At 43.7% G+C, this 21,978-nt stretch overlaps 1 protein-coding gene across 4 annotated transcripts in view; it reads left to right on the forward strand.

The window, feature by feature from the left end:
• The window catches only part of OTOF (otoferlin), a 172,720-nt gene that overhangs the window by 62,085 nt on the left and 88,657 nt on the right, over positions 1 to 21,978 (forward strand). For 3 of the 4 annotated variants that reach the window (XM_020983910.1, XM_020983909.1, XM_020983911.1), the window contains exon 5: positions 2,996 to 3,177. In XM_020983910.1, the coding sequence (XP_020839569.1) occupies positions 2,996 to 3,177 (182 nt within the window). Of the gene's footprint in view, positions 1 to 2,995; positions 3,178 to 15,145; positions 15,191 to 21,978 lie in introns of all 4 variants that reach the window. The other variant, XM_078149814.1, reaches the window with a different exon arrangement.

The following is a 21,978-nucleotide window of genomic DNA, read 5'->3' on the forward strand; positions in this document are numbered from 1 at the left end:
ACACACCTCATCCCACATTTCCCAGTTTTACATCAGCTATTGCCTCTTGAAGATCCACACCTGTATATTCCATAGTCATCTCAAAATCATGGAGTCTCAGGGCAGCTAGGTGGTGCAGTGGATGGAGCATCAGCCCTGGATTCAGGAGGACCTGAGTTCAAATTCAGCCTCAGACACATAACACTAGCTGTATGACCCTGGGCAAGTCACTTAACCCCATTGCCTAGCCAAAAAAATAAAATAAAATAAAAAAATCACAGTCTAAAACAGAACTCATCATCTTCCTCCCTCAACCTTTTTATTATCTAAACTTTTCTATTTCTCTAGAAGGTGCCAACGTTCTTCCTAGGTTCATACCATGGGAAACATCCTTAACTCTCCCCTTTCCCTCAGTCTCCATATCCAAATGGTTGATAAATCTTTTCAATTATACCCCTGCAACTTCTCTAGTACCCTTCTCTTCTCTCACACAGCCATCATCCTAGTTCAGGCATTCATTATGTCCTTCCCCATATTGTTGCCCCTGCCTCCTAGTTAGACTCCCCATTTCCCATTTGCTTCCCCTCCAATCCAACCTCCACACAATTGCCAAATAATTTTCCTAAAGCACAAGTGATGCTATGGTTTCCATGTGATTAGGAAACTTCAAAAGTTCCCTATTGCCTTTGGGATTAAATACAAACTTCTCAGCAAGGCATTTCATCAATCTGGCTCTGATATTCCTTTCTAGGATCATTACATGTAAGTCCCTTTCACAAACTCTGTGTTCTAGAAAAACTGACCTATTGCTGTTCCCTGAAACCAACACTCCATCTTCCACTTCAGTGCCTTTGTGTAGGCCTGGAATGTACTCCCTCTTCAACTCCACCTTTCATCCTCCTAGCTTTTGTCAAGGCTCAGCTCATGATCCATCTCCTATAGGAAGTCTTTTCAGATCCCCTAAGCTATGAATTCTTGTTCTCTCTTCAAATTCTCCTGCATATACTTATTTGTTTACCTGTTGTACCTCCTTCTTCCTCCCCCTATACCCCCCAGTAAAATGTAGCTCTCTGAGGGAAGGGACTGCTTTTGTCTCTGCAACCCCAGCACCTAGCACAATAGCAACAGTGTACTTCACACAAAGTTGACATTGAATAAATGCTTTTTGATGAGATTGGATTCTGATCCCAAGTTGCATGCTATTTCCAGTAAGACATATTATTTCTCTCTCCTTTTTTATTATTCCTTTGCCCCCAGACCTCAACCTGAACCTCTGACCTGGGCACTTGGCCGAGTAAGGGGACAGGGGAACAGAGAAGGTAGGAGTCACCCCAAAGATATTTCTTTAATTCCCTATTGATCGTTTTGAGAATCCTTCAGCCCCATGCATGAGCCTAAAGGGACAAATAGCCATCTTATAAAGGAACTAAGGGCAATTAAGTAATACTTCAGCACCTCAATTGAAAGAAAAGGTATCTAGGGTAATCCCTCATTGCATTGCTAAATGATGAATGAAACTGAAGCACAGAGAATATGGTTAGTAGGAAAAGAACACAGAATTAAGATTTATAATTCTTAAGGCCATAGGCAATGCTCATTCTATGATTTCCTCCTTCTCAGAGGCAGCGTGGATTACTAGAATGAATGGAAGATGGATGGATGGATGGATGGATGGATGGATGGATGGATGGATGGATAGATGAATTTGAAAAAGCCAAATCTTGGACTTTCTTCTTCAACTGACACCATTCATCTCTGCAAACTGAAGGGTTAATACACAGAAAAAGGGTTAGATTTGTCCTATTTGGCTCCTAAGGCAGCATAACTAGGACCAATGAATAGTAACTACAAGGAAGCAGATCTGGGCCCAATGTAAGGGAGGAGTTCTTGTCAATGAGACCAGCATCATAAAGCACTGAATTCCTTACTACTGGACATGTTCAAGCTGAGGCTGGATGCTATTGGGAAAAGAACCATAGACTCAGATTTAGAACTGTGAAGGGACTTTAGAGGCCACTGAGTCCAAGCCCTTCATTTTAAAGATGAGAAAATTGACGCTGAGAGAGGTTAAGTGACTTGCCCAAGGTCACATGTCCAGTAAATGTCTGAGGTGGGACACAAACTCAAGCCTCCCTAAATCCAAGTCCAGCACTGTACCCATTGCAAGGCCTGACTATCTCCCATTGTCCCCATAACCACCCAGTTCTATCCACCCCAGGTTCCTAAGAGGTGATCTCTAAAGTTCTATGATGCTAAGATCCGTGAAGCTTTCTTGTGGTTTCTCCCTTTAGAGGCAACACGGAGCAGTGGCTAGAGTGCCGGAGTTTGAATCAGGGAGACCTGACTTCAAATTCTGACTCGGATACTTACCAGTCATGTGACCCTGGGCAACTGTCAGACAACATCTCTAGGACTTACTTAATAAGTGAGAGGCAGCTAGCTAAAGTCTTGAGCTTAGAGTCAGAACAACTTGAGCTCAAATATGGCCTCAGGTATTTACTAGCTGTGTCATCCGAGCAAGTCATTTAACTTCTATTTGCCTCAGTTTCCCCATCTATAAAATGGAGATAATAATAGCATCTATCTCCCAAGGTGGTTGTGAGGACAAAGTGAGACAACACTTCTAAAAGGTTTCATGAAACTTAAATCACTATATAAATGCTAGCTTTTATTATTATTATTAAGACATAAGAGGTTGTAATCTTACGGAAGAAGTTCCTACACCCAAGACCCTTCCCATATTGCTTTTTAGATGAAGGGTTGGTAAGTATCTAATACTGATTTTCAAGGTTGGCCTAAGGGGAGTTCATGCAGTCATTAAACCAGAATTTATGGGTAGCTGATTTTTAAAAACCATAGTTGGAATCTGAGCAATGGAGAAGACATCCATTTCAATTTCCAAGATGCCTCAGCCCTCTAAGGCATATCATGAGGGGACCACAGCTTCTGTCTCTTCCACTGCTGCTTCTCTCAGCTTCCAAGTATTCACATTCTGTCTCTACTCTCTCATTTATAGACCAGCATATGTGTGGAGGTCCAGTACCAGGCAGCTGATGGGACCGTGGGCTCCTGGAATGAAGGCGAATTCCTTGGGAATGACTCTCTACAAGGGGAAGAGAAGGCCAGCCAGGAGACAGATGGTCTGCTCCCAGGTTCCCACCGCGGTTCCCGTCAGCCTGGGGAGAAGAGTTTTAGGAGGTAATAAGAAGGCAGCTGGGCTATGCTGGGGGCTTTCCAGTATGTGCATTGGGTGGCTCCATCCTGGTCACCCAAATGGTGCCAAGAATTGGGCCCCCACACCAATCACCTTCCCTGGAGGAGGCACATGCTGATGTCTGTGTCTCCATCAGTAGCATCTCTGCTCCAAACCTCTCTGCCTTGTGGATAGGAGAGATCCTGGGTTCTGGATGTCCTCAGATGCCCTCAGGCTCTTGTATAGCATATAGGCTTACAGGCAGCAAGTCATTATGGACAGAGTACTGGACTTGGGATTCAAACACTTCCCTTAGAGTCCTGGCTCTGTTTATAAGCTGTATAACCTTGGGTGGATTACCATCTTTGAATCAGCCATATCTATAAAATGGGAATATTAATACCCACCTAAACTATCACCCCAGGGCTGTTGCAAGGCTCAGATGAGGTAATGTAAGCAAAGTGTTTTTGCAAGCTAAACAGCTATATAAATATTAGTTTTTGTTAGAGGTGCTTGAGAAAAGATAAACAAGAAGAGCAAGGCAGTCTGGCATTGATCCGCCCCTACCCTCTGGCAATTTCAGTCTTCAGAAGTCAACTGAGAATCATGTGCCTCATATGAAGTAAATTGGCCTAGAGAGGGCAGGGGTCTCATGAGAAAGAGTTAACTTTCTCCTCTACCCTGAGTTTAGGAGACATTCTAGATTTGGGTGTCTAATGTGAAAAGTTAGGCACTAGGTCCTAAGTGAGCCCACTAGCCACAACAGGAATAGCTGAGCGTAACTGATGGTTTCCAGAATTGGGATAAGCCTTTGAGAGACCATTGCTTCTGGCTCCTTCCCGGGCAGGACCATCCCTCAGGCATTTCCTGTCCATTCAGGAATGGAAAGCTCGCCTAAACCCTGATGAACCCTGCTTGTGGCAGGAAAGTGAAGGTGCCTGGGGCAACCCTGACAAAGTTTTCAAAAATCATTCACCTCATTGAAAAAAAAAATCCTCCTCTCCCTGGACAAATCTACAGGGCCCCTTCCTAGTCATCTCATTTACTTCTGTTCTCCTTATACCACCAGGCTAAGATCCAGTCTGATCCCACAAGCATTTATTACATGCCTACTATGGGTCAGGCATTGGTGCTAAGCCCTAAACATACAAAGACAAAACAAAAAACAGGACCTGCCTTCAAGGAACTTACATTCTAAGAGAATGAAGGCCTCTGCCTACAGTGAATAAGCAGTGATTTCCCAGAAGAAGAAGAAGAAAAAATCCTATAAAATCAAATTTTAAAAATTAACTAGAGAGAAAATGACCACACAAAACTCTTCATTAGGAACAGGCCCAATATCCACTAGGACCAGCCCTGGGCCCATGGTGTGTACTTTCTATTATCAGACCAACCTGGGGCTCTGCTTCCCTTTTACTAACATTCAGAATTTCCTCCTTTTAAAAGCAATACAGAAGTTGAGAGAAGAATGGATGCTAGGATGGGCATGATGGGACAGAGAACCCTAGCAGTGAGTGAGGAGACGGCGTTTTAATTGTAACCTCACTCCTGCTCAAATGGAGAGTGGTTTTCCCTAAAGGACAGTCCTACAGCCTGCAGGCTGTGTATGAAGATGTGACTCCTGAATGGCTGAGAGGCCACTGAGCTGAAGACACTGTGCACCCATGTAAGTGGGCAATGGCTTCAGAGACACTGCAAAGACATCTGTATTCTCTCAAACTATTCCTCTGAAGTCTCTCCAAATTCTCAGCCCATTTATGCAGAGCCTTTGGTTCAGAGGCCACTTAGCCAACCAGGAGTCACATCTCCCTCTTCATATGCAGTGCATGGGTCACAGAGTGATACTTCAAGGAAAATTGCTTCAGACTTGGGTGGGAATAGGGCTACCAACTTTAGTCAGCAGTGACCTCTTCTAAGAAAGTCAGGCTGTTAGCTGATTGATCACTTGCCACTGTGTTAGTTGGAAGGCAAAGGGCAAGCGCAAAGGTCAGAAGTATCTGAGGAGACCCCCAAGGAATCACAGCTGTCTGGTAACCAGAGCAGCCCCAAGTAACTGGCAAAGCCCCAACTAGCCTCAACTTTCCTTCAGGGAAAGGAAAAAACTAGCTGCACAGCTTTCTTCTTTAAAGCACAGTGTTCACAAAAACAGCACTTAGAAATCTTGGGATTCTGCCCTAAAAGCTAGAATAAGGGGAGTGAAAAAACCTACCTTAGTCCACTCTCTGAGGTGATGAGACATGAAGGGAAGTTATCTTGCATCTTTTGAGCCTCAGCTTCTACATCTGAAAACTGGCTCCCTATGTAGCCAGGGGGTACACTTTTAAACTCCCTGGACCTCGGTTTCCTCAGCTGTACAATGATGATCTTTAATGTCTCTTCCAGGTCTAGACCTCTGATCCTGTGATCTTATGGCAACTTAGTGGAATCTCTAAGGGGCCACCAAAAGAATATCTTATTCTTCAAATATTATGAATCAATCAATCAATTAATCAATTAATGTTTATTAAGTGCCTACTGTGTACCAGGCACATTTGAAGGCATAAGAACCTGAGGTATAATGGTTAAAAACCCAGAGTAATTAGGTACAAGTAAATTCCCAGAGTAGTAGTAGGCCACTTGATGGAAAGAGTCCACTATTTAGACCTAGGTTCAAATACTGGCTCTATTTTACTACTTGTATGACCTTAGGCAAGTCACTTAAGCTCCATGGGCTTCAGTTTATTATCTGTAAAATGAGTACATTAGACCAGATGGACTCTGAGGGCCTATTAAGCTTTAAATCTATGATCCTGGGACTTTCTGTTATGTTTTTTTCAAAGGAGGAAGTATTCCCTGCATTAACTAGGCAGTGAGTTAATCCAAGCCTGATTGGTACCTAAGCACCACTTAATTTTATTCAAAGACCAACTATTCTTACAAGGCGAGAGAAACTGGCCAAATGGATTCAAATCTTGGCTTTGATACTTACACCTTATGTGACTTTGGGTAACTCATCTGCCCTATCTGGGCCTCAGTTTCCACAGTTGTAAAATGGATACAGATGAAATAGATGATCTCTAAGGTCCCCTCTAATTCTAAATGCTCTGATCCTAAATGTCACCTAAAAGATCCTTGGGGGAAATGGTCTTAGTGAATACTTAAGGGTGGCTTGTAATGAGCACAGGGAATGACTGTAAGTAAGCAGGTATTTCTAAAATTTTCTCTGGCCTCAAAAAACAGGTTTCAATTCATTTTAAACATTCTCCTTAGAATCAGGTCTAACTTACTTCGCCAACCTTTGCTTTGTAGACCAAATCATCTGAAACAAATTCTAACTGAGGAACATCTAGAAGAGTTAATGTGATTATCTCCAAGGCCATATTCTTCTCCCTCTGCTTCCCTCCCTTCCATACCACCCTATCTCTAAGACAACAAGGGGCCTGGAATAGGGAGATGATGAAGGATGCTCGTTGTTGCTACAGCAGAAGCAGCAAAGGCTATTACAGTGGGGTTAAGGTTAGAGATTGAAGCAACACAAGCCTGAGTACATTCTCGACTATGCTTTGGGCTCTTCCTAAACCCTGGTCATCCCTTCATCCACTGTAAACCAAAGAGGAGTGATCACTTGTAAGGCTGGACAGTAGGGCCAAGAAGGGAAACATAATATGGTACAGTGGAAAGAGCCCAGGATTTGTAGTCAGGGGGCCTGGGTTCAAATCCTGGCTCTCTGCAACCAGCCACCTGTGTGACTCTAGTCAAGTCATTTCCTTTCTCTGGGCTTCCATTTCCTTATCTATAAAATGATGAGCTGGACTAGTCGACCTCTGAGGTCTTTTCCAGCTCTGAAACTACGATCTTGTGAAATAGGCTGAGAAAAGTTCATCTGAGGATTTAATGACCATCTATACATTTATAAAGAGTCGTTCCCAAATGATATCCACTTCCACCAAAGGGAAAACATGAACTGGGGTTTCAGATTGGGTGTGAGAACTTCTGGAAGGTAGGATGGCTTGGTAGAATGAGACAGTCTGAGACTGAGCTGAGCTCTAGTCCTCATTCTGCCATTAACTGCTCTGTGATATTGAACAAGTCATGTAACCATTCTTGGCTTTACTAAATGGAGATTTGGGGGGAAGTGACCTCTAAGATCCTTCTAAGTTCTGACATTCTTTGATTTTAAGTGTCCTAGGAGGACTAAAGAATCCACTGGTGGGCTTACAAAAACCCTCCTCTTGGAGGCCTTTAAGAGTAGGACAAAAGCATTCTCTCTAGGACAATTTTAACGTCATCCAGTTGAGGAGAAGGAGAATGAACTCTGTACCAATTCCTCCCTTGGTCCTTTGGGGGAGGGGGGAAGCGGAAGGAGATGATAGGGAAGGTGTCTAGGTGAGAGATGAAAAGCAAAGTTCGCCATGTACCTCAGCACAAGTTTCCAGGGTGGTAAGAGTGGGCGGTCTAGGGTGTGGGAGATGGAAAAGAGCCTCTGGCCCTCATAGACAGGTCAAAGGCAAAACTTCAACCTGCCCCCCTTCCATCTTCATGTGGCCACTCCCAGGTCAGAAGAAGAGGAGGAGGAAGAGGACTTTTATCACAGTGAGAACAATCTGAAACAGGGTGACAACAACAGCCAGTGCTCCCTGACCTCCAGGTATCACCGCCACAGCCTCAGGATGTGTGTGTGTGTGGTGTGTGTGTGTGTGTGTGTGTGTGTGTGTGAGTGTGTGTGTGTGTGTGTGTGTGAGTGTGTGTGTGTGGGTATGTGCACACCTGTGGGGAAGTCAGTACTGGGTTTGGAGTTGAAGGCCCTGAGCCCAAATCTTGGCTTTTCTATTACTACCTGTTTGATTTGGGGCAAGTCACTTGCCCATTCTGGGCCTTGGCTCCTCATCTGTAAAATGGGGCAATTGGATCAGATGACCTCTGAGGTCCCTTTCCACTCTAAGCTGATGACCCTATGACCCTAGGTCTTTGAAGGCCCCTTGCAGCTCTCCATCTGTGCTCCTATGACCTACCTAAGAGTAGGACTTACTACTTACTCCTACTTAAATCATTTCCCCTCTCTATGCCCCAGTTTTCTCATCTGTAAAATGAGGGATTTGGACTAAACAGCCTCTCAGATCCCTTCCAGCCTTAAATCTATAGTCTGTCCTTATTTGGCAGTGCTACAAGGGGACTTAGCACTGACACCATTCTCCTCCTCCACATGCCTCCCCCATTCCCAACACCCTGAGAACACCCTTTGCTGTGGAAGTGAGGGAGAGGCCAGGACAGGCTCTTCCCAGCATTCTCCTCACTGCCAATTCCCCAAAGACCTTGCTAGGGACCTGGAGAAACTTCATCTTCAAGGTCACTTCTAAACTGGGATAAAGGTCTTTAAAAAAGAGGAAGCAGTCAGAGCAGAAGGATTCAAGGGAGAGCAATGAGGGAAATAACACTGTTCTGGTGAGAGGAACTGGGAGAGCTGAGTTACCATGGTGAGATTTTCCTGGAGTCTGATTTGTGCTCTCCTATTGCGGCCAAGGAGAACTGAGGCCACTGGGCTACAGGTTCCTGGCAAAGTGAAGTGGGCAAGGTTGGAGATTTCCAGCGCTATGGGTTCCACTAAGGTACTTGGAAGAAACTGGAGAATTCATGTCAATTCAATAAGCAGAGATTAAGCACCTATCATATATCAGGCAGCCTGATGTGGCAGAGAGATCCAGCCTTAGAGTCAGGGAGCCCTCTGGTACTTTCTGGATAAGTCACTTAAGCTCTCAGACCCCCAGATAACTCTCTAAGACCATAAGCAGCAGAATAATTGCTGATCTGCAATGACTGAAGGGAATTTGTTCCCTAAGAGTTCCTTATACCAATAATATCACAGGCCTGGTCCAAAAAAAAGAAAAAGTGCCAGGCACTGTACTGGGAATACCAAGGCAGAAACAGGATAATTTCTGTCCTCAAAGAGTTTATATTCTACTTAGGGAAAACAATGAATATATAGAAAAATAAATCCAAAACATGTAAAAAAAATTAATGGGGGGCAGAGACAAGGGCTAAAAATTGAGGAGAATCATAAAAGGACTCTTGTGGAAGAAACCAGACTCATTAGAGTTCTGGGATCTTGGGGGATAAGTCAGTTTCTGCGTCCACGAAGGACTTTACTTGGATGGAGGAAGTTCTAGGGCCTGGGAAGAGCAAAGAAGGCATTGGCTCAAATTAATATGAGGAAGCTGAGATTCTGGAGAAGAGTTTGTAACCAAGAATCTGGTCCAAAGAATGGGAGAAATGAGAACACATCTGGTCCTCATCTTTGGACGTGTACCCTTGAAACCCTGGAATCTTGATTCTAGACCCTGCCTGGCTTTCTATATCTTTGTCTCTTCCCTTCATTCCTGAAAAAACTGTTGGGGAATGGGGATTGATCTGTTCCAGTCCTCCCCATTCACCTTGGGAATCCAAAGACCTTATAGCTTTTCTTTAAAACTGATATTATTTAAATGAGATAAGAAGAGCTGAGTTCAAATCCTGGCTCTGATATTTGCTACCTGTGTGATTTGCTGTAGAGCAAATCATTCTACTTCTCTATCCTTCAATTTCTCTTCTTAAAAAGTGGGTATGATGGAGGCACACATTCTTACTGGGAGGGTCAGTAAAACCTGGGGGAGAAGGGGGGAAGTAAGCCCTCAAGAGATGTGGGGAAACCTGTGTCTTCACCAGTGTAATAGATCTCGTTGTGATCTTACCTTCTTTTAGCTTGGACAGTGAGACAAGACTAATATGGTGAGTTCCTGTCGGGGCATCTCTTTTACCTCCTCATCCAAGGTTATGCAGGGAGAACAGATAACTAGCCAGAGACACTGAGGTCCTTTTTGAACTTGGGGTCCTGTTGAGACAAGTCTGAGAAAATCCTTCTGTCTCTGTCATCCTAAACATTGATCACGACCTCAAGGGCTTCATCATCCCTGTGGTTTTGTTATCCAGACCTGTCCCTGGAATTATTCAGCCAAATCTTACCAAAGTTGAAACTGGCAATGTATTTGCCATGGAACCAGCAGATCACAGAACTTATGGTTGCAGGGACAGGGTGGGTTCAGGCACTGGTTTTCTTACTTCTAGGAGACATAATACTATATAAATCTAGAAACCCTACTCCCTCCCTCCACCACTTCAAGCTGACCCAATCCAACCAAGCTAGGTGCTAGGGATCCAAAGGTAATCTAAGAAATTGTCCCTGCCATCAAAAAGCTTACATTTACTGGGGGCATACAACAAAGAGATAAACCTATTCTAGGATGCAGCTTGTCATAGTGGATAAAGGGCTGGCCTTAGAATCAGGAAGATCTGAGTTCAAGTCCTACCTATGATACATCCTATGTGACCCTGGATCATTCACAACCTCCCCCAGACAATTCTCTAAGATTATAAGTTGCAGAACAGGGGTCCACCTGCATTGCTAGGAAGTTTCTTCATTGGGACCTCAAGGTCCCAATATCAATCCTATCCCTATACCAATTAAATCGGAGGTATGAATCCATAGACCCACCCCACCCCCAAAATGAGAAACACTTTCACAAGAAACCATTTGCCTTCCTAGCACTATCTGGTTCTTGACCCCACTTTGCCCAAACTCTGGTCCCAGATTTCTCCTCAATCTCTCCTCTCCTCAGTAGTTACCCAGCATCACTAAATATTACTGGAGTTCTCCTTCTGGGCACCACTCACTCTCTTCTAGTCCTCAAGGCCTATTTTACTCATTCATTTATTTAATAGATATTAATGCTAGTACACCCCAACTTTCCTCTGAATGTCTCTTCCTCTATTTCTAGTCCTTTCCCTAAAAGCAGGAGATGTCTTGCTCTTCCTGTCTCCTCCTGTAATCCTTATAGCCAATGAATTGATGGTTCTCCAAATCCTAGGAAATATCCAATATCTAGGTCCCCAAACTGTCCCTGAAACTTCCTCTTCCCACCATCTACTTTACCCACTTAATCCCATCACTAACACACTGCTAATATAAATTGGGACAAGACTTTTTCCAGATTTCTAGTGGAGGTGGAGGGTCACACCCTAATATTGTCCACCTTCACTCAAATGCATTTGGAAGTGTCCCCAAATATGTGGGAGCTTCTATTGAACAAAAGAATATACACTCTGGTACAAAGGTCTGATGATTGACAACAGAAGGCTCTGGAAACTTGGCCTGCTAGAGATGGTCCTTTCAGCTTCTCCCTTCAAACTATGACCAAATCTGAGGTCCTATCAAATTCTTCCTCCATAAAGCTTGCTCATATACACGCATCCACATATGTAAATACACATAAATACATGCGCGCACACACACACACACACACACACACACACACACACACACACACACACACACACTGCACTTCAGTGCCTGGCTGTGGGTGTTATTAATTTCTGGGTCAATTACAAATACTCATATCTCAGGGGTGTTTAAGTCATATCACTCCTATATCAAACAGGGAGCTGGTCAGGATCCAAAGCTTTAATCTTGGTTGAGTTCTAGAAGACTGAAGTCTTGAATTTCTTCTTCCTTATATCCCATCACTCCTAACTTCATCTGTTGACCTTTGTCCTCCCATGCCAGCCACTCTTTCTTGACTTATTCTTTCTGTTGCCACTCTGACCCTCTTTTCCCAGGGTGCCAGAGGCAAAGGGGCTTCTGTTATCCCTACCCAATGGCAATACCCATGGGGCCCTGGCTTCCTCACTGACCCCGGGGTGGGAAATGAAAAGGGATATAGTTTGTCCTTGACTACCTGGCCTTCTTACTAATGATCCTTCTATTCCAGTGGGGACCCTGCAGAAGTCAGGTACCTTGCTCCTCTTCCTGGGGCCAGAGAAAGGTTGGGTATAACTGCATGGGGGGTGGAGGAGGAGTGGGGAGTGTTCTCACAGAGGGTGTGTGTGTGTGTGTGTGTGTGTGTGTGTGCAGTGGTGATGTGCCTAAGCATGTGTGCACAGGCATGTGTGCAAAATGAGTTTTTAAAATATAGCAGGAGCCATGAGAATCCCCACCATTAGAAGAGAATGTGTTGTTTTTTTCTTCAATCTGACTTCCCAACATCATACACTTTGTTCTGTGCTGAAACTTCCTGAAGGAGATGAGGGCTTCCAGAGTTATGCCCTAACTGTAAAGTAATTTGGGACCTCGAATCTAATATCTTCAGTCACTTCCCCTAAAATAGGATAATTTCACACCCAGGTGCATTTTGACCCCAATTTTCAGCCAGGACTAAGGATGGTCCATAGTTGGACCTAGAAGAAAACAATCCAAGAGACGCAGAAGCAGAAAGAGATCACCTGGTACAGTGGAAAAGGCATGGCCTCAGAGTCAAAGGGTCTAGGCTGAGATGCCATCTCTGACATTTGCTACCCATGTGACCTTGGGAAAGTAACTTAAACTTGTGGGTAAAAATGTGGGAAGGGGGTGAGTGGACTAGATGGTCTTGAGACCATCGAGATAAATCCCTGCTAGCTCTGCATCTACCATACTAAATGTATGATCTTGGGAAAGTCATTTAACTTCCCAGGGCCTCAATTTCCTCATATGTAATATGAAGGGTTTGAACCAGATGACCTCTGAGTTCCCTCCAACCTATAACATAGAAAGAAACCAGAAAGGCTAGCTGCAGAGACAGAGAGGGAGCAAGATAGATGGGATAGCTTTCCAAAGCACATCCTGAAATCCCCCTTATATATCTTGTTCCTGGGACACAGACTTCCTCTGGGTGAAGGGGGTGTGACTCTGCAATGGTCCCCAGCTCTAGTATGGCTCATGGGACACCAGAATCAGGAGGAGGATGGCAATGGGGTAAGGTTCAACCACAGCTCAGGACACTGAATTCTTATCTGAGAATAACCAGCCCAGCTTGGGATATGGGGAAGGAGGTATAAAACAAGCAGAAGCTATGGGGAGGGAAGGTCTGAATTTGAATTCAGGTTGGCTCAGTATCTCACTGAATAATCCAGGGCTCATTCAGCAACCATCCTTTCTGGTCTCTTGACTCCAAGACTTCATTCTTCCTCCCCATCTGTTATCATACTTAAAAAGTGTTTTTCTGTTTCTGCCTGTGTGTACTTGCTTTGCCAGCTATGAAGCCTTGTGCGTATGTGTCTGTGAAGGGGAAAACTATGTGTTGGGGGAAAAGGGAAAGGATTGTATGTGGTGTTACCAGGTTTGGGGTGACAATGGGGTGTTGGTATGAACTGTGTGTCTTGGGGTATTCCATGTGCCTGAGGACCAATATTTGCACTTTCATTCTTACTTGGTACTATCCTCCTATTTCTCTGTGATTTCAGAACAAAACCCAAAGGGAAAGAGAAAAAGCATCATATTTTATCATTCAGGTACCCTAACCCCAACTTCTTTCCCCCACTTTGACCTCTCCATAAGGGGATGCCATTTACCATTTGTGTTCCTTTATTGGAACACCTGGTAGATGTTCACCACTTTCAGGGGCTCTTTTTACTCAGGCTAGGTGTTTCCATGCCCAAGACTGTACCCACAGAGGTTATAGGACTGGATGAATTTTTCCCTTCTGTGGTCTTACCAGCCATTACTGAGCTGGGCCAAGAGAATTCATGGAAAGTTCTGACCCTGATTAGTGTTGACAGCAGCCATCCAATTAAACACTAGTCACAAGCCTGGTTAATATCCAGTAATTTGAAGACCAAACAAACTTGCCCTGTTAATGTTAACATTAGCCACCTAATGGTGACATTGGCCAGAGTTTGACCTTCAGCAATAACACAAACACATGACACCTGAGGTTTTGTGCTAAGGCAGAATCTGAAGTAGAGAAAAGGGGAACGACAATGAAGCCCTCTTTCTTCTTCCTCTCCTCCCCATTGCTTTAACCTCCCTGCTCTCAGAGCACAGAAGCAATATGATGACTATACCAAAAATTTTTTCTGGATTGAAAGCCCAGGTCCCTAAAGACAAACTGGCACATCACCTTGCCCTGAGTCTGGCAAGTTCTGGGCATTTGAATAAAAGCTGTCCCCACTCCTTTCCCCAGCAGAGACTTCCTCTGGGGGTCTGTTACTGAGCTCCCACTCTAGCTGAGCTCCTACAGGACACAAATAAAGGGGAGGTTAAGTATTCCATTCATTTATGTGAAGCAATGTGCATGTGGGAATGTGAAGGAAGGGCAGATTGGTATGGGATCCAAGCAATAACTGACATAGCCCCAGGTCCACCATTAAGTACACCGGCTTCTTGCATGGAGAACTGGGACTACTGCAGTCTGATACCTCATGGTACGTGTTGGGGAAATTTAGCTCCCAGATCACCTGCAAGCCAAGAGTGGTGAAAGGATGTGAGGAGAAGATCTGGAATAAGCACCAAGAACTTCGAACAATTACTTGATGTGTGACCCAGGGCAAGTCACTTAATTTCTCCATGCCTTAGTTTCCTTATTTAAAAAAAATAGGATTGGACTCCAGAGCCTCTAAGGCCCCTTACAGCTCTAAATCTATGATCCTATGACCCTATGACCTGGAAGGATGTTCTAGCTGCCTTGGGAAATCTTATCCCAGAGAAATACCACTAGCTCCTACCCAAAGAAATTTCCTGGTTCTCCAGGGATTATCATTTGGGCAGCTGCATCCCACTCCTCTCTCCTCCCAAATCCCATTTATTTGAGCTATGTTGAAGTCGACTACCCCTTCCCCCTGTATTTCCAAAGCTGTCCCTGGGGTAACTGCCTCCCCATTCTTCTAGTAGAGATGACTCTACATATCAGTCCTGACTGTAAGTAAGACTGTAAGTCCTTCCACATCTACCAACATAGAAAAGGAATGTGGAAGTGTGGAAAGGGATAACATGTTTCAGAGGCAGGGAGGTCCCTGGGAAGAGCTGGGCTTGGGGAAAGACCATGTACTATGGTTCCAAACAGTCTCTAATCTGTATGTCGGCATATGTCCGTGCTTGCATGTGTTGATGCACGTATGCGTACTCATCTCCTTGTTTCTTCCTTGGCTCAGCAAAGGCAAAGAGAAGACAAAGGGTGGAAAAGATGGAGAGCACAAGTAGGTGACCTTGGCGCGTGGTAGAACCCATTGAGTGCCTCACTGTACAGCACCCCTGCTCACGAGGCTCGATGAGGAAGGGGCTGTGGTTTAGAGCAGGGCTTCCCTATCCTGCTAATTGATGAGGAGGGCTTTCTTGTTCCTCTCACCTCAGATGGGTTCATAAGCTGGCATATCCAGGTATAAGGGCAATGGGGTAGGGGAATAGGTCTTCATAGATATACATATCTGCTGGCACAGACCAGGAAGGGGTGTTATAATCAGGGATGACTCAGGACTTTGAGATGGAAATACCAAGTGCTGGAATAGACCAAAGTGTCAAGGACAGCTGCCTTCATTCTCAGCTCTTTTATGAAAGATCTTTTCTCTTTCTGTGCCTTTTCCCTACTTCCTTGACTTTCCCTTTGAATGAAAGACTGTCATGTGTGGAGAAGGGGTTAGATTTCTGTTTGGTCCTAGAAAGAAGAGCTAGGAACAAGGGATAGAGGTTTCAGGGAGGCTGATTCGAATGAATGCGTGCATGCGTGCATGAATGAATGAAAAGGCATTTCTTAAGTGTTTACTATATGCCAGGAACCGTGTTATGTGACAAAGATACCAATTCAAAACATGAAATAAGGGGGGGCAGCTAGGTGGCACAGTGGATAGAGCACCAGCCCTGGAGTCAGGAGGGCCTGAGTTCAAATTCAGCCTCAGACACATAACACTCACTAGCTGTGTGACTCTGGGCAAGTCACAACCCCAATTGCCTCACCAAAACAAAAAAAAAAACCATGAAATAGTCCCTCTTTTCATGGAATTTACTTTTTAATAGAGGGAGATAGACAGGGGTTGTGGTGGCCAGGGAAAAGGGAATTTTCATCTGAGCAATCACAAGGGATGGTGAGTGGAAGCATAGCCAATCCCAATGCCCTTTCCAGAAGCAATGGTACCATTGATTGGATTACTGTATTCTCAGAGCAAGGAGTGGAGGGAAAGGGTGGCAGCATGAATGCTGTGGCAGGACAGATGGCAGATGGCCTGGGTAGATGGCTTATCAGAGTGTCTGGTTTAGTGCTAAGGGACTGGTTCAGGTGGGAAGGAATGGGGTGACTTGGTGAATGACCATCCACCAGGCTTGATATCAGAAAAAAAAACACTGAAGCCCTACCCTGGGGCATTTTTGTAGTGTGGAGATGATAATTAAGTTCTCAAAACATATGCTAGCAGGGCTTGAGCTCAGTCCTACCAAGCAACAAAGGTTTCTAGTACAGCAAATCAGTCAATTGGCATTTATTCCATGGTGGACACCATGCTAAGCACTGGAAATTTGGAAATTGAAGACAACCCTGCTCTCAAGGAGCTTCCATACTAATGGTGGAGAGAAAAAACATAGATAATTTATATATATAGCGTGTGTGTGTGTGTGTGTGTGTGTATGTGTATATATATACACACACACATATATATGTACATACATATATATATATATATACACACATATGTATGTACACATAATACATACACATCTGTACAAAGTAACCTTAGAAAGGAGAGTTACTTTCCTTACCATCACCTGCTGGGGACACCAGGGAAATCTTCCTATAGAGGTGGCCTATGATCTGAGTCTCAAAGGAAGCTCTTTTTCAAGAGTTAGAACAATACAACATACAGAAATATGAAGGAAGGCAAATTCCGACATGTCTGAAGTTACTGCATGGGAAACGATGACTGGGTATCTATCTTTTAAAAAAATCTTGGGCAGGTAGGTGGTGCAGCGAATAGAGCTCAGGCCTTGGAGTCAGGAGGACCTGAGTTCAAATCCAGCCTCTGACACTTAACACTTACTAGTTGTGTGACCCTGGGCAAGTCACTTAACCCCAATTGCCTCACCAAAAAAAAAACTCCACTAAGGTTGAGTGAGAGGAAGTGGGTTAAAATCACAGCAAGGGAGCCAAATTAGGCACAACTTCTCACCCAGCTGCACTCATTTTGGATTCCCTTGATTTCTCCTCGTGCTCCTAATTAACTTGTTATTAGGAAATCTCATCTTGCAAGATCCAATCAGCCTTGTTATTCTCACCTCATCAGGTCTCTGTGCCTCATTTTGCAGCCATAAACTCCTCCCATTGGGGGTAAGTTCCTTGAGGGCAGGGACTATTTTTTCTTTTATTTTCTTTTTAGTCTTTTTTAATCTTTTCTTTTTTCATTTGTTTTCCCAGCCCTTAGCTCAGCACCTAGTACAATATAGGTGCTTAATAAATGCTTATTGATTCTTGACAGAAGAAAGAGCTTGCTCATTCAAAGCCACAGATTCTTAATCTTTTATGCATACTCCTTTGTGCCCCTTTGTCAGTCTGGCAACCTCTATGGATCCCTTGTCAGAAAAATGTAGGGCTTTTCAACTTATAATTGAAGGAAATGCTAAATTCATTCAGAGGCTAATGAAAATTAAGGTGTAATTTTTCCCCCTCCAAGTTCTTGGACCCCTTGACATCTATCCACATACCCCTTGAGGGGGCAGGGTCCACGAACTCCAGGTGAAGAACTCCTGCTTTAAGCATTGTGAAAACCTAAGTCATAGACACCAGAAACTTTTCTTTGGAACTTCCTGAACATCAGTCATCAAAGATACCTAATAAGAGTCTTCCATCAGCTCCCCTCCTCACCTTGAGGTGACTGATTAACCATCAATTAATCAAAAAGCATTTCTTAAGCACCTATTCTCTGCCAGGCACTATGCTAGGAACTAGGGATAGGAGGACAAAAGTGAAAACAGTCCCTGTCTTCTACAGTCTAGCCAGTGAAGATGACATGTACATATATAGTTACATATAGATACTTCTACAAAGTTACATATAGCCATTAGACACAAAGTGGTGAGGGATGGGTTAGGCTTTTCAGTGGCTTCTGGATTGGACTACCTTTGTTCAACCCAGATGCATATGTGGTGTATCAGAGAATATTTAATTCAACTCCACGTGCATTAATTAAGCACCTCTTCTGTGCTAGGCACTGGGGATACAAAGACCAAAGTGAAGCAATCCTTTCCAAAAAAGTCTTCAAAACTTGGAGTGCTTTTTCACTCTTTTCTCTACTTTAGTCTTTAACAATATAAAACCAATAGCCAAATTCTGTCAAAGGTACAGTGGATGGAGAGTCAGGAAAACCTGAGTTCAAGTCCTACCTCAGACACTTACTTAGTTTTATGACCCTAGGCAAGTCATTTAACTTCTCTGTGCCTCAGTTTCCTTACCTGTAAAATGGAGATAATAATAACACCTAACCCACATTATTGTTGTAAGGATCAAATGAACTAACATATAGAAAACCTTAAAGATCTACATAGGTGACACAGTGGATAGAGCACCGGCCCTGAAGTCAGGAGGACCTGAATTCAAATCTGGCCTCAGACACATAGCACTTACTAGCTGTGTGACCCTGGGCAAGTCACTTAACCCCATTGCCTAGCCAAAAAAAAAAAGATCTATATAAATGCCAGCTATTATTACCTCTATAAAAGCTCTTGTTCATTCCTCCTTCCTTTTTTTTCTCATTACACATGCCCTAGTTCTTAACCTATTGGTACCATAGGAAAAGCACTGGCTCTAGAGAGAAGAAGACTTGGGTTCAAATGCTGACACTGACGCTTATCTAAGCAAGTTACTTCAACTTTCTTGGCCCTAATTTCTTCATCTGTAAATTGAGGGGAGGATGGGGAGGTGGACCAGAAAGACTCTCAGGTCCTGCTCAGCTTGAGACCTATGATGACACCCTTCCTATTGTTATTGCCTCCTGATGGGTCTCTACCTTTGATTTCATCTTTTTCCAGTCTTCTGTTAACTTTCCAAATGTACAAGTCTGATCATGACACCCTTCCTGTCCTAAACCTTCCTTGGCTCTTCATTAATTTTAGGAAATAATAGAGACTCCGTAGCCTATCCTTCATACTAGAGTCCAGGGGTGGGTAGCCTGCATCCTTGAGGCCACAGGTGGCCTTCTAGATCCCTAAGTTCGGCCTTCTGACTGAATCCGTTCTGTAAAATTTGGATTCAGTCAAAAGGCCGCACTTAGGGATCTAGAAGGCCACCTGTGGCCTCAAGGATGCAGGCTACCCACCCCTGGATGAGGCTGACCATAGAACTGGAGCCGGAAGGAACCTCAGAGGTTCTTCAAAGTCCCCCACCATGGTCCTCAGACCATACTTGAGCTTATTTAGATGCCTGAAACATGATCTAACTGACCTTTCCAAACCTAATGTCACACTACAAGGCTTGATGTCAAGAAAAGCTTCTGAAAAATTAGACCTTTCCAAAAGGAGGTAGTGAGTTCCCCATCATTAAAGGTGTTTAAGCAAAGGCAGGATGGCCCCTTTTGGAGCAGTTGTAGAAGAGATTCTTGTTCTGGGATGAGTTAGAGTATATGGCCTCTGACTCCCTTGCACGTCTAAAATTCTTCGATTTTCCGAATTTGCATTCGAGATTGGCCTTTTTTTCCAGACAGGCCTATCTGTGAATGGTTCAATCAACCTCAGCCAAATGAGGGGAAAACAGTCAATGAAAATTTAATAGGCTTTGAAAAGGGGCTATTAATGATACATCAGTAAAGTTGCTGCACCTGTGGATAAATGAACAAAAGGCTAAGCTCTGCAAATTACCTGTGAGGTACTCAGGCTTTGAAAAGTTGGCTACAGTAAGAAATTAAGACAAAGTTAACAGCTGGAGCCTCTAGGAGGTGCAGTAGATAGAGTGCCAGACCTGGAGTCAGAAGAACCTGAGTTCAAATCCAGCCTCACTACCTTTGTGACCTTGGACAAGTCACAACCTCTATGTACCTCAATTTCCTCATCTGTAAAATGAGGACAATAATAGCATAATAATAGCACCTACCTTCCAGGGTTGTTGTGAGAATCAAATGAAGTAATAATTATAAAGTACTTAGCATAGCGCCTGGCACACAGTATATTATTAGATTTATGTTCTCATTGATATGGAAATTCTTTCCAAAGATACAAATCACAACCCATCCATGCCTGCCACAGGTTCTATAACAATATAACTCACTTTCTATGATAATATATGTATGTGTAGATACATATATACATATAGACACATACAGATACATACACACAAATATGTGTAAATCTCCTTGAGTAACCCCAGTTTGGGCAGCTAGGTGGTGCAGTGGATAGAGCTCCAGGCCTGGAGTCAGGAAGACCTGAGTTCAAATCCAGCCTTAGACATTTACTAGCTGTATGACTGTGGACAAGTCACTTAATCCTGTTTGCCTCATCCGTAAAATGAGTTAGGGAAGGAAATGGTACACTGCTCCAGTATCTTTCCCAAGAAAACCCCAAATGGGATCACAAAGAGTTGGACAACAACAACAAAATCCACGTTCAAACCTAATTTCCCCCTTTCCTTCCGCCTGGTAACAGAGACCTCCTTGACTCTTCCCTCCCCCTCAGGCCCACAACAGCTCTCTACTGTGTCTCTCTACTCACAAAACCACCCAGAATAATTCAAGCCAGGCCCCCATTACCTCCTACCTGGGCAATTGAATCAGCTTCCTTATTGATCTCCTGTTTCTTTTCTGTCCAAACCATATTCCACATAACTGCTCAAATAATATTCTTAAAACACAAGTTTGACTCTCCTCCTCAAGAATCTCCAGTGGCTCCCTATTGTCTTTAGATAAAATATAAACTCCTTTGTTTGGCTTTTAAAACTCTTCCCAGTCTGACTAAAGCCTCCCTTTCCAGACTTGTATCACACTAACCCCTCTCATCCGCTCCAAGCTTTAGCCAAATCAGCCTAACTGCCATTCCCTTTATACAACATTGCATTTCCCACGTGGGCTTTTGCCTAGATTTGTGCTGTACCTGTCATGCTCTCCTTCCCTACCTCTGAGGCTTGGGATCCTTGCCCCTTTCAAGGCTCAGTCACAAGCTCCTTTCTCCTCGAGGTCCTTTCCACCTCCTCTCCCCACCCTTATCCTGCCCTCGCCTTTCCCCACACTGGCTACCTTACATTTACTCTGTAGATACTTTGTGTTTCCTTGTCTGTGTATATGTTATTATCTCCCCAGTAGAAGGTAAGCACCTCAGGGGCAGGAACTGCTTTTTGACTTTGCATCCCCAGTGTGGAGGTAGCTGGGTGGCTCAGTGGATAGAGCACTGGGCCTAGAGTCAGGAAGACTCAAGTTCAAATCCTGCCTCAGATACTTACTAGCTTTGTGGCCATGAACAAAGTCACTTAATCTCTGTTTGCCTCACTCCACTGGAGAAGGAAATGGCAAACCCCTCCAGTATCCTTGCCAAGAAAAACCCGATAAACAGTATGGTCTACCAGGTCACAAAAAGCCAGGTATGACTGATCAACAACAATGAACAATCTCCAGTATATCCCCAAAGCTAGAACAGTTCTTTGCACATAGTGGGTGTTTAAATCTTTGTAGAACTGAATTGGATTGTAGCACTTTGTTGACTCAAATTATTTCAGAATATATTCATCATATATATACATATATATTTATGAAAATGTAAAATAATTACATATTTTAAATTCTATACCAGAAACTATAGAATTAAAAGAGAATGCTAGATTATTGAAAGAAAATAATAGTTACAGTCAACAAATATGTTTTTCTTTTTCTTTTTTTGAGACTGAGTCTCCTAGACTGGAAATATATTGACTACACATAGCCCAATCTCACTCTTGTTTGGGTAGAAGCTTTCACTTATTCTGTTTCTGACTGAGGCAGGTGCCTTTCCTCAGGCAACCTGGTTCTTTCTTCATCCTGTCCCACCC

This window comes from Phascolarctos cinereus, unplaced genomic scaffold, assembly GCF_003287225.1.
Source record: "Phascolarctos cinereus isolate Bilbo 61053 unplaced genomic scaffold, phaCin_HiC Scaffold_2;HRSCAF=192, whole genome shotgun sequence".
NCBI lineage: Eukaryota > Metazoa > Chordata > Mammalia > Diprotodontia > Phascolarctidae > Phascolarctos > Phascolarctos cinereus.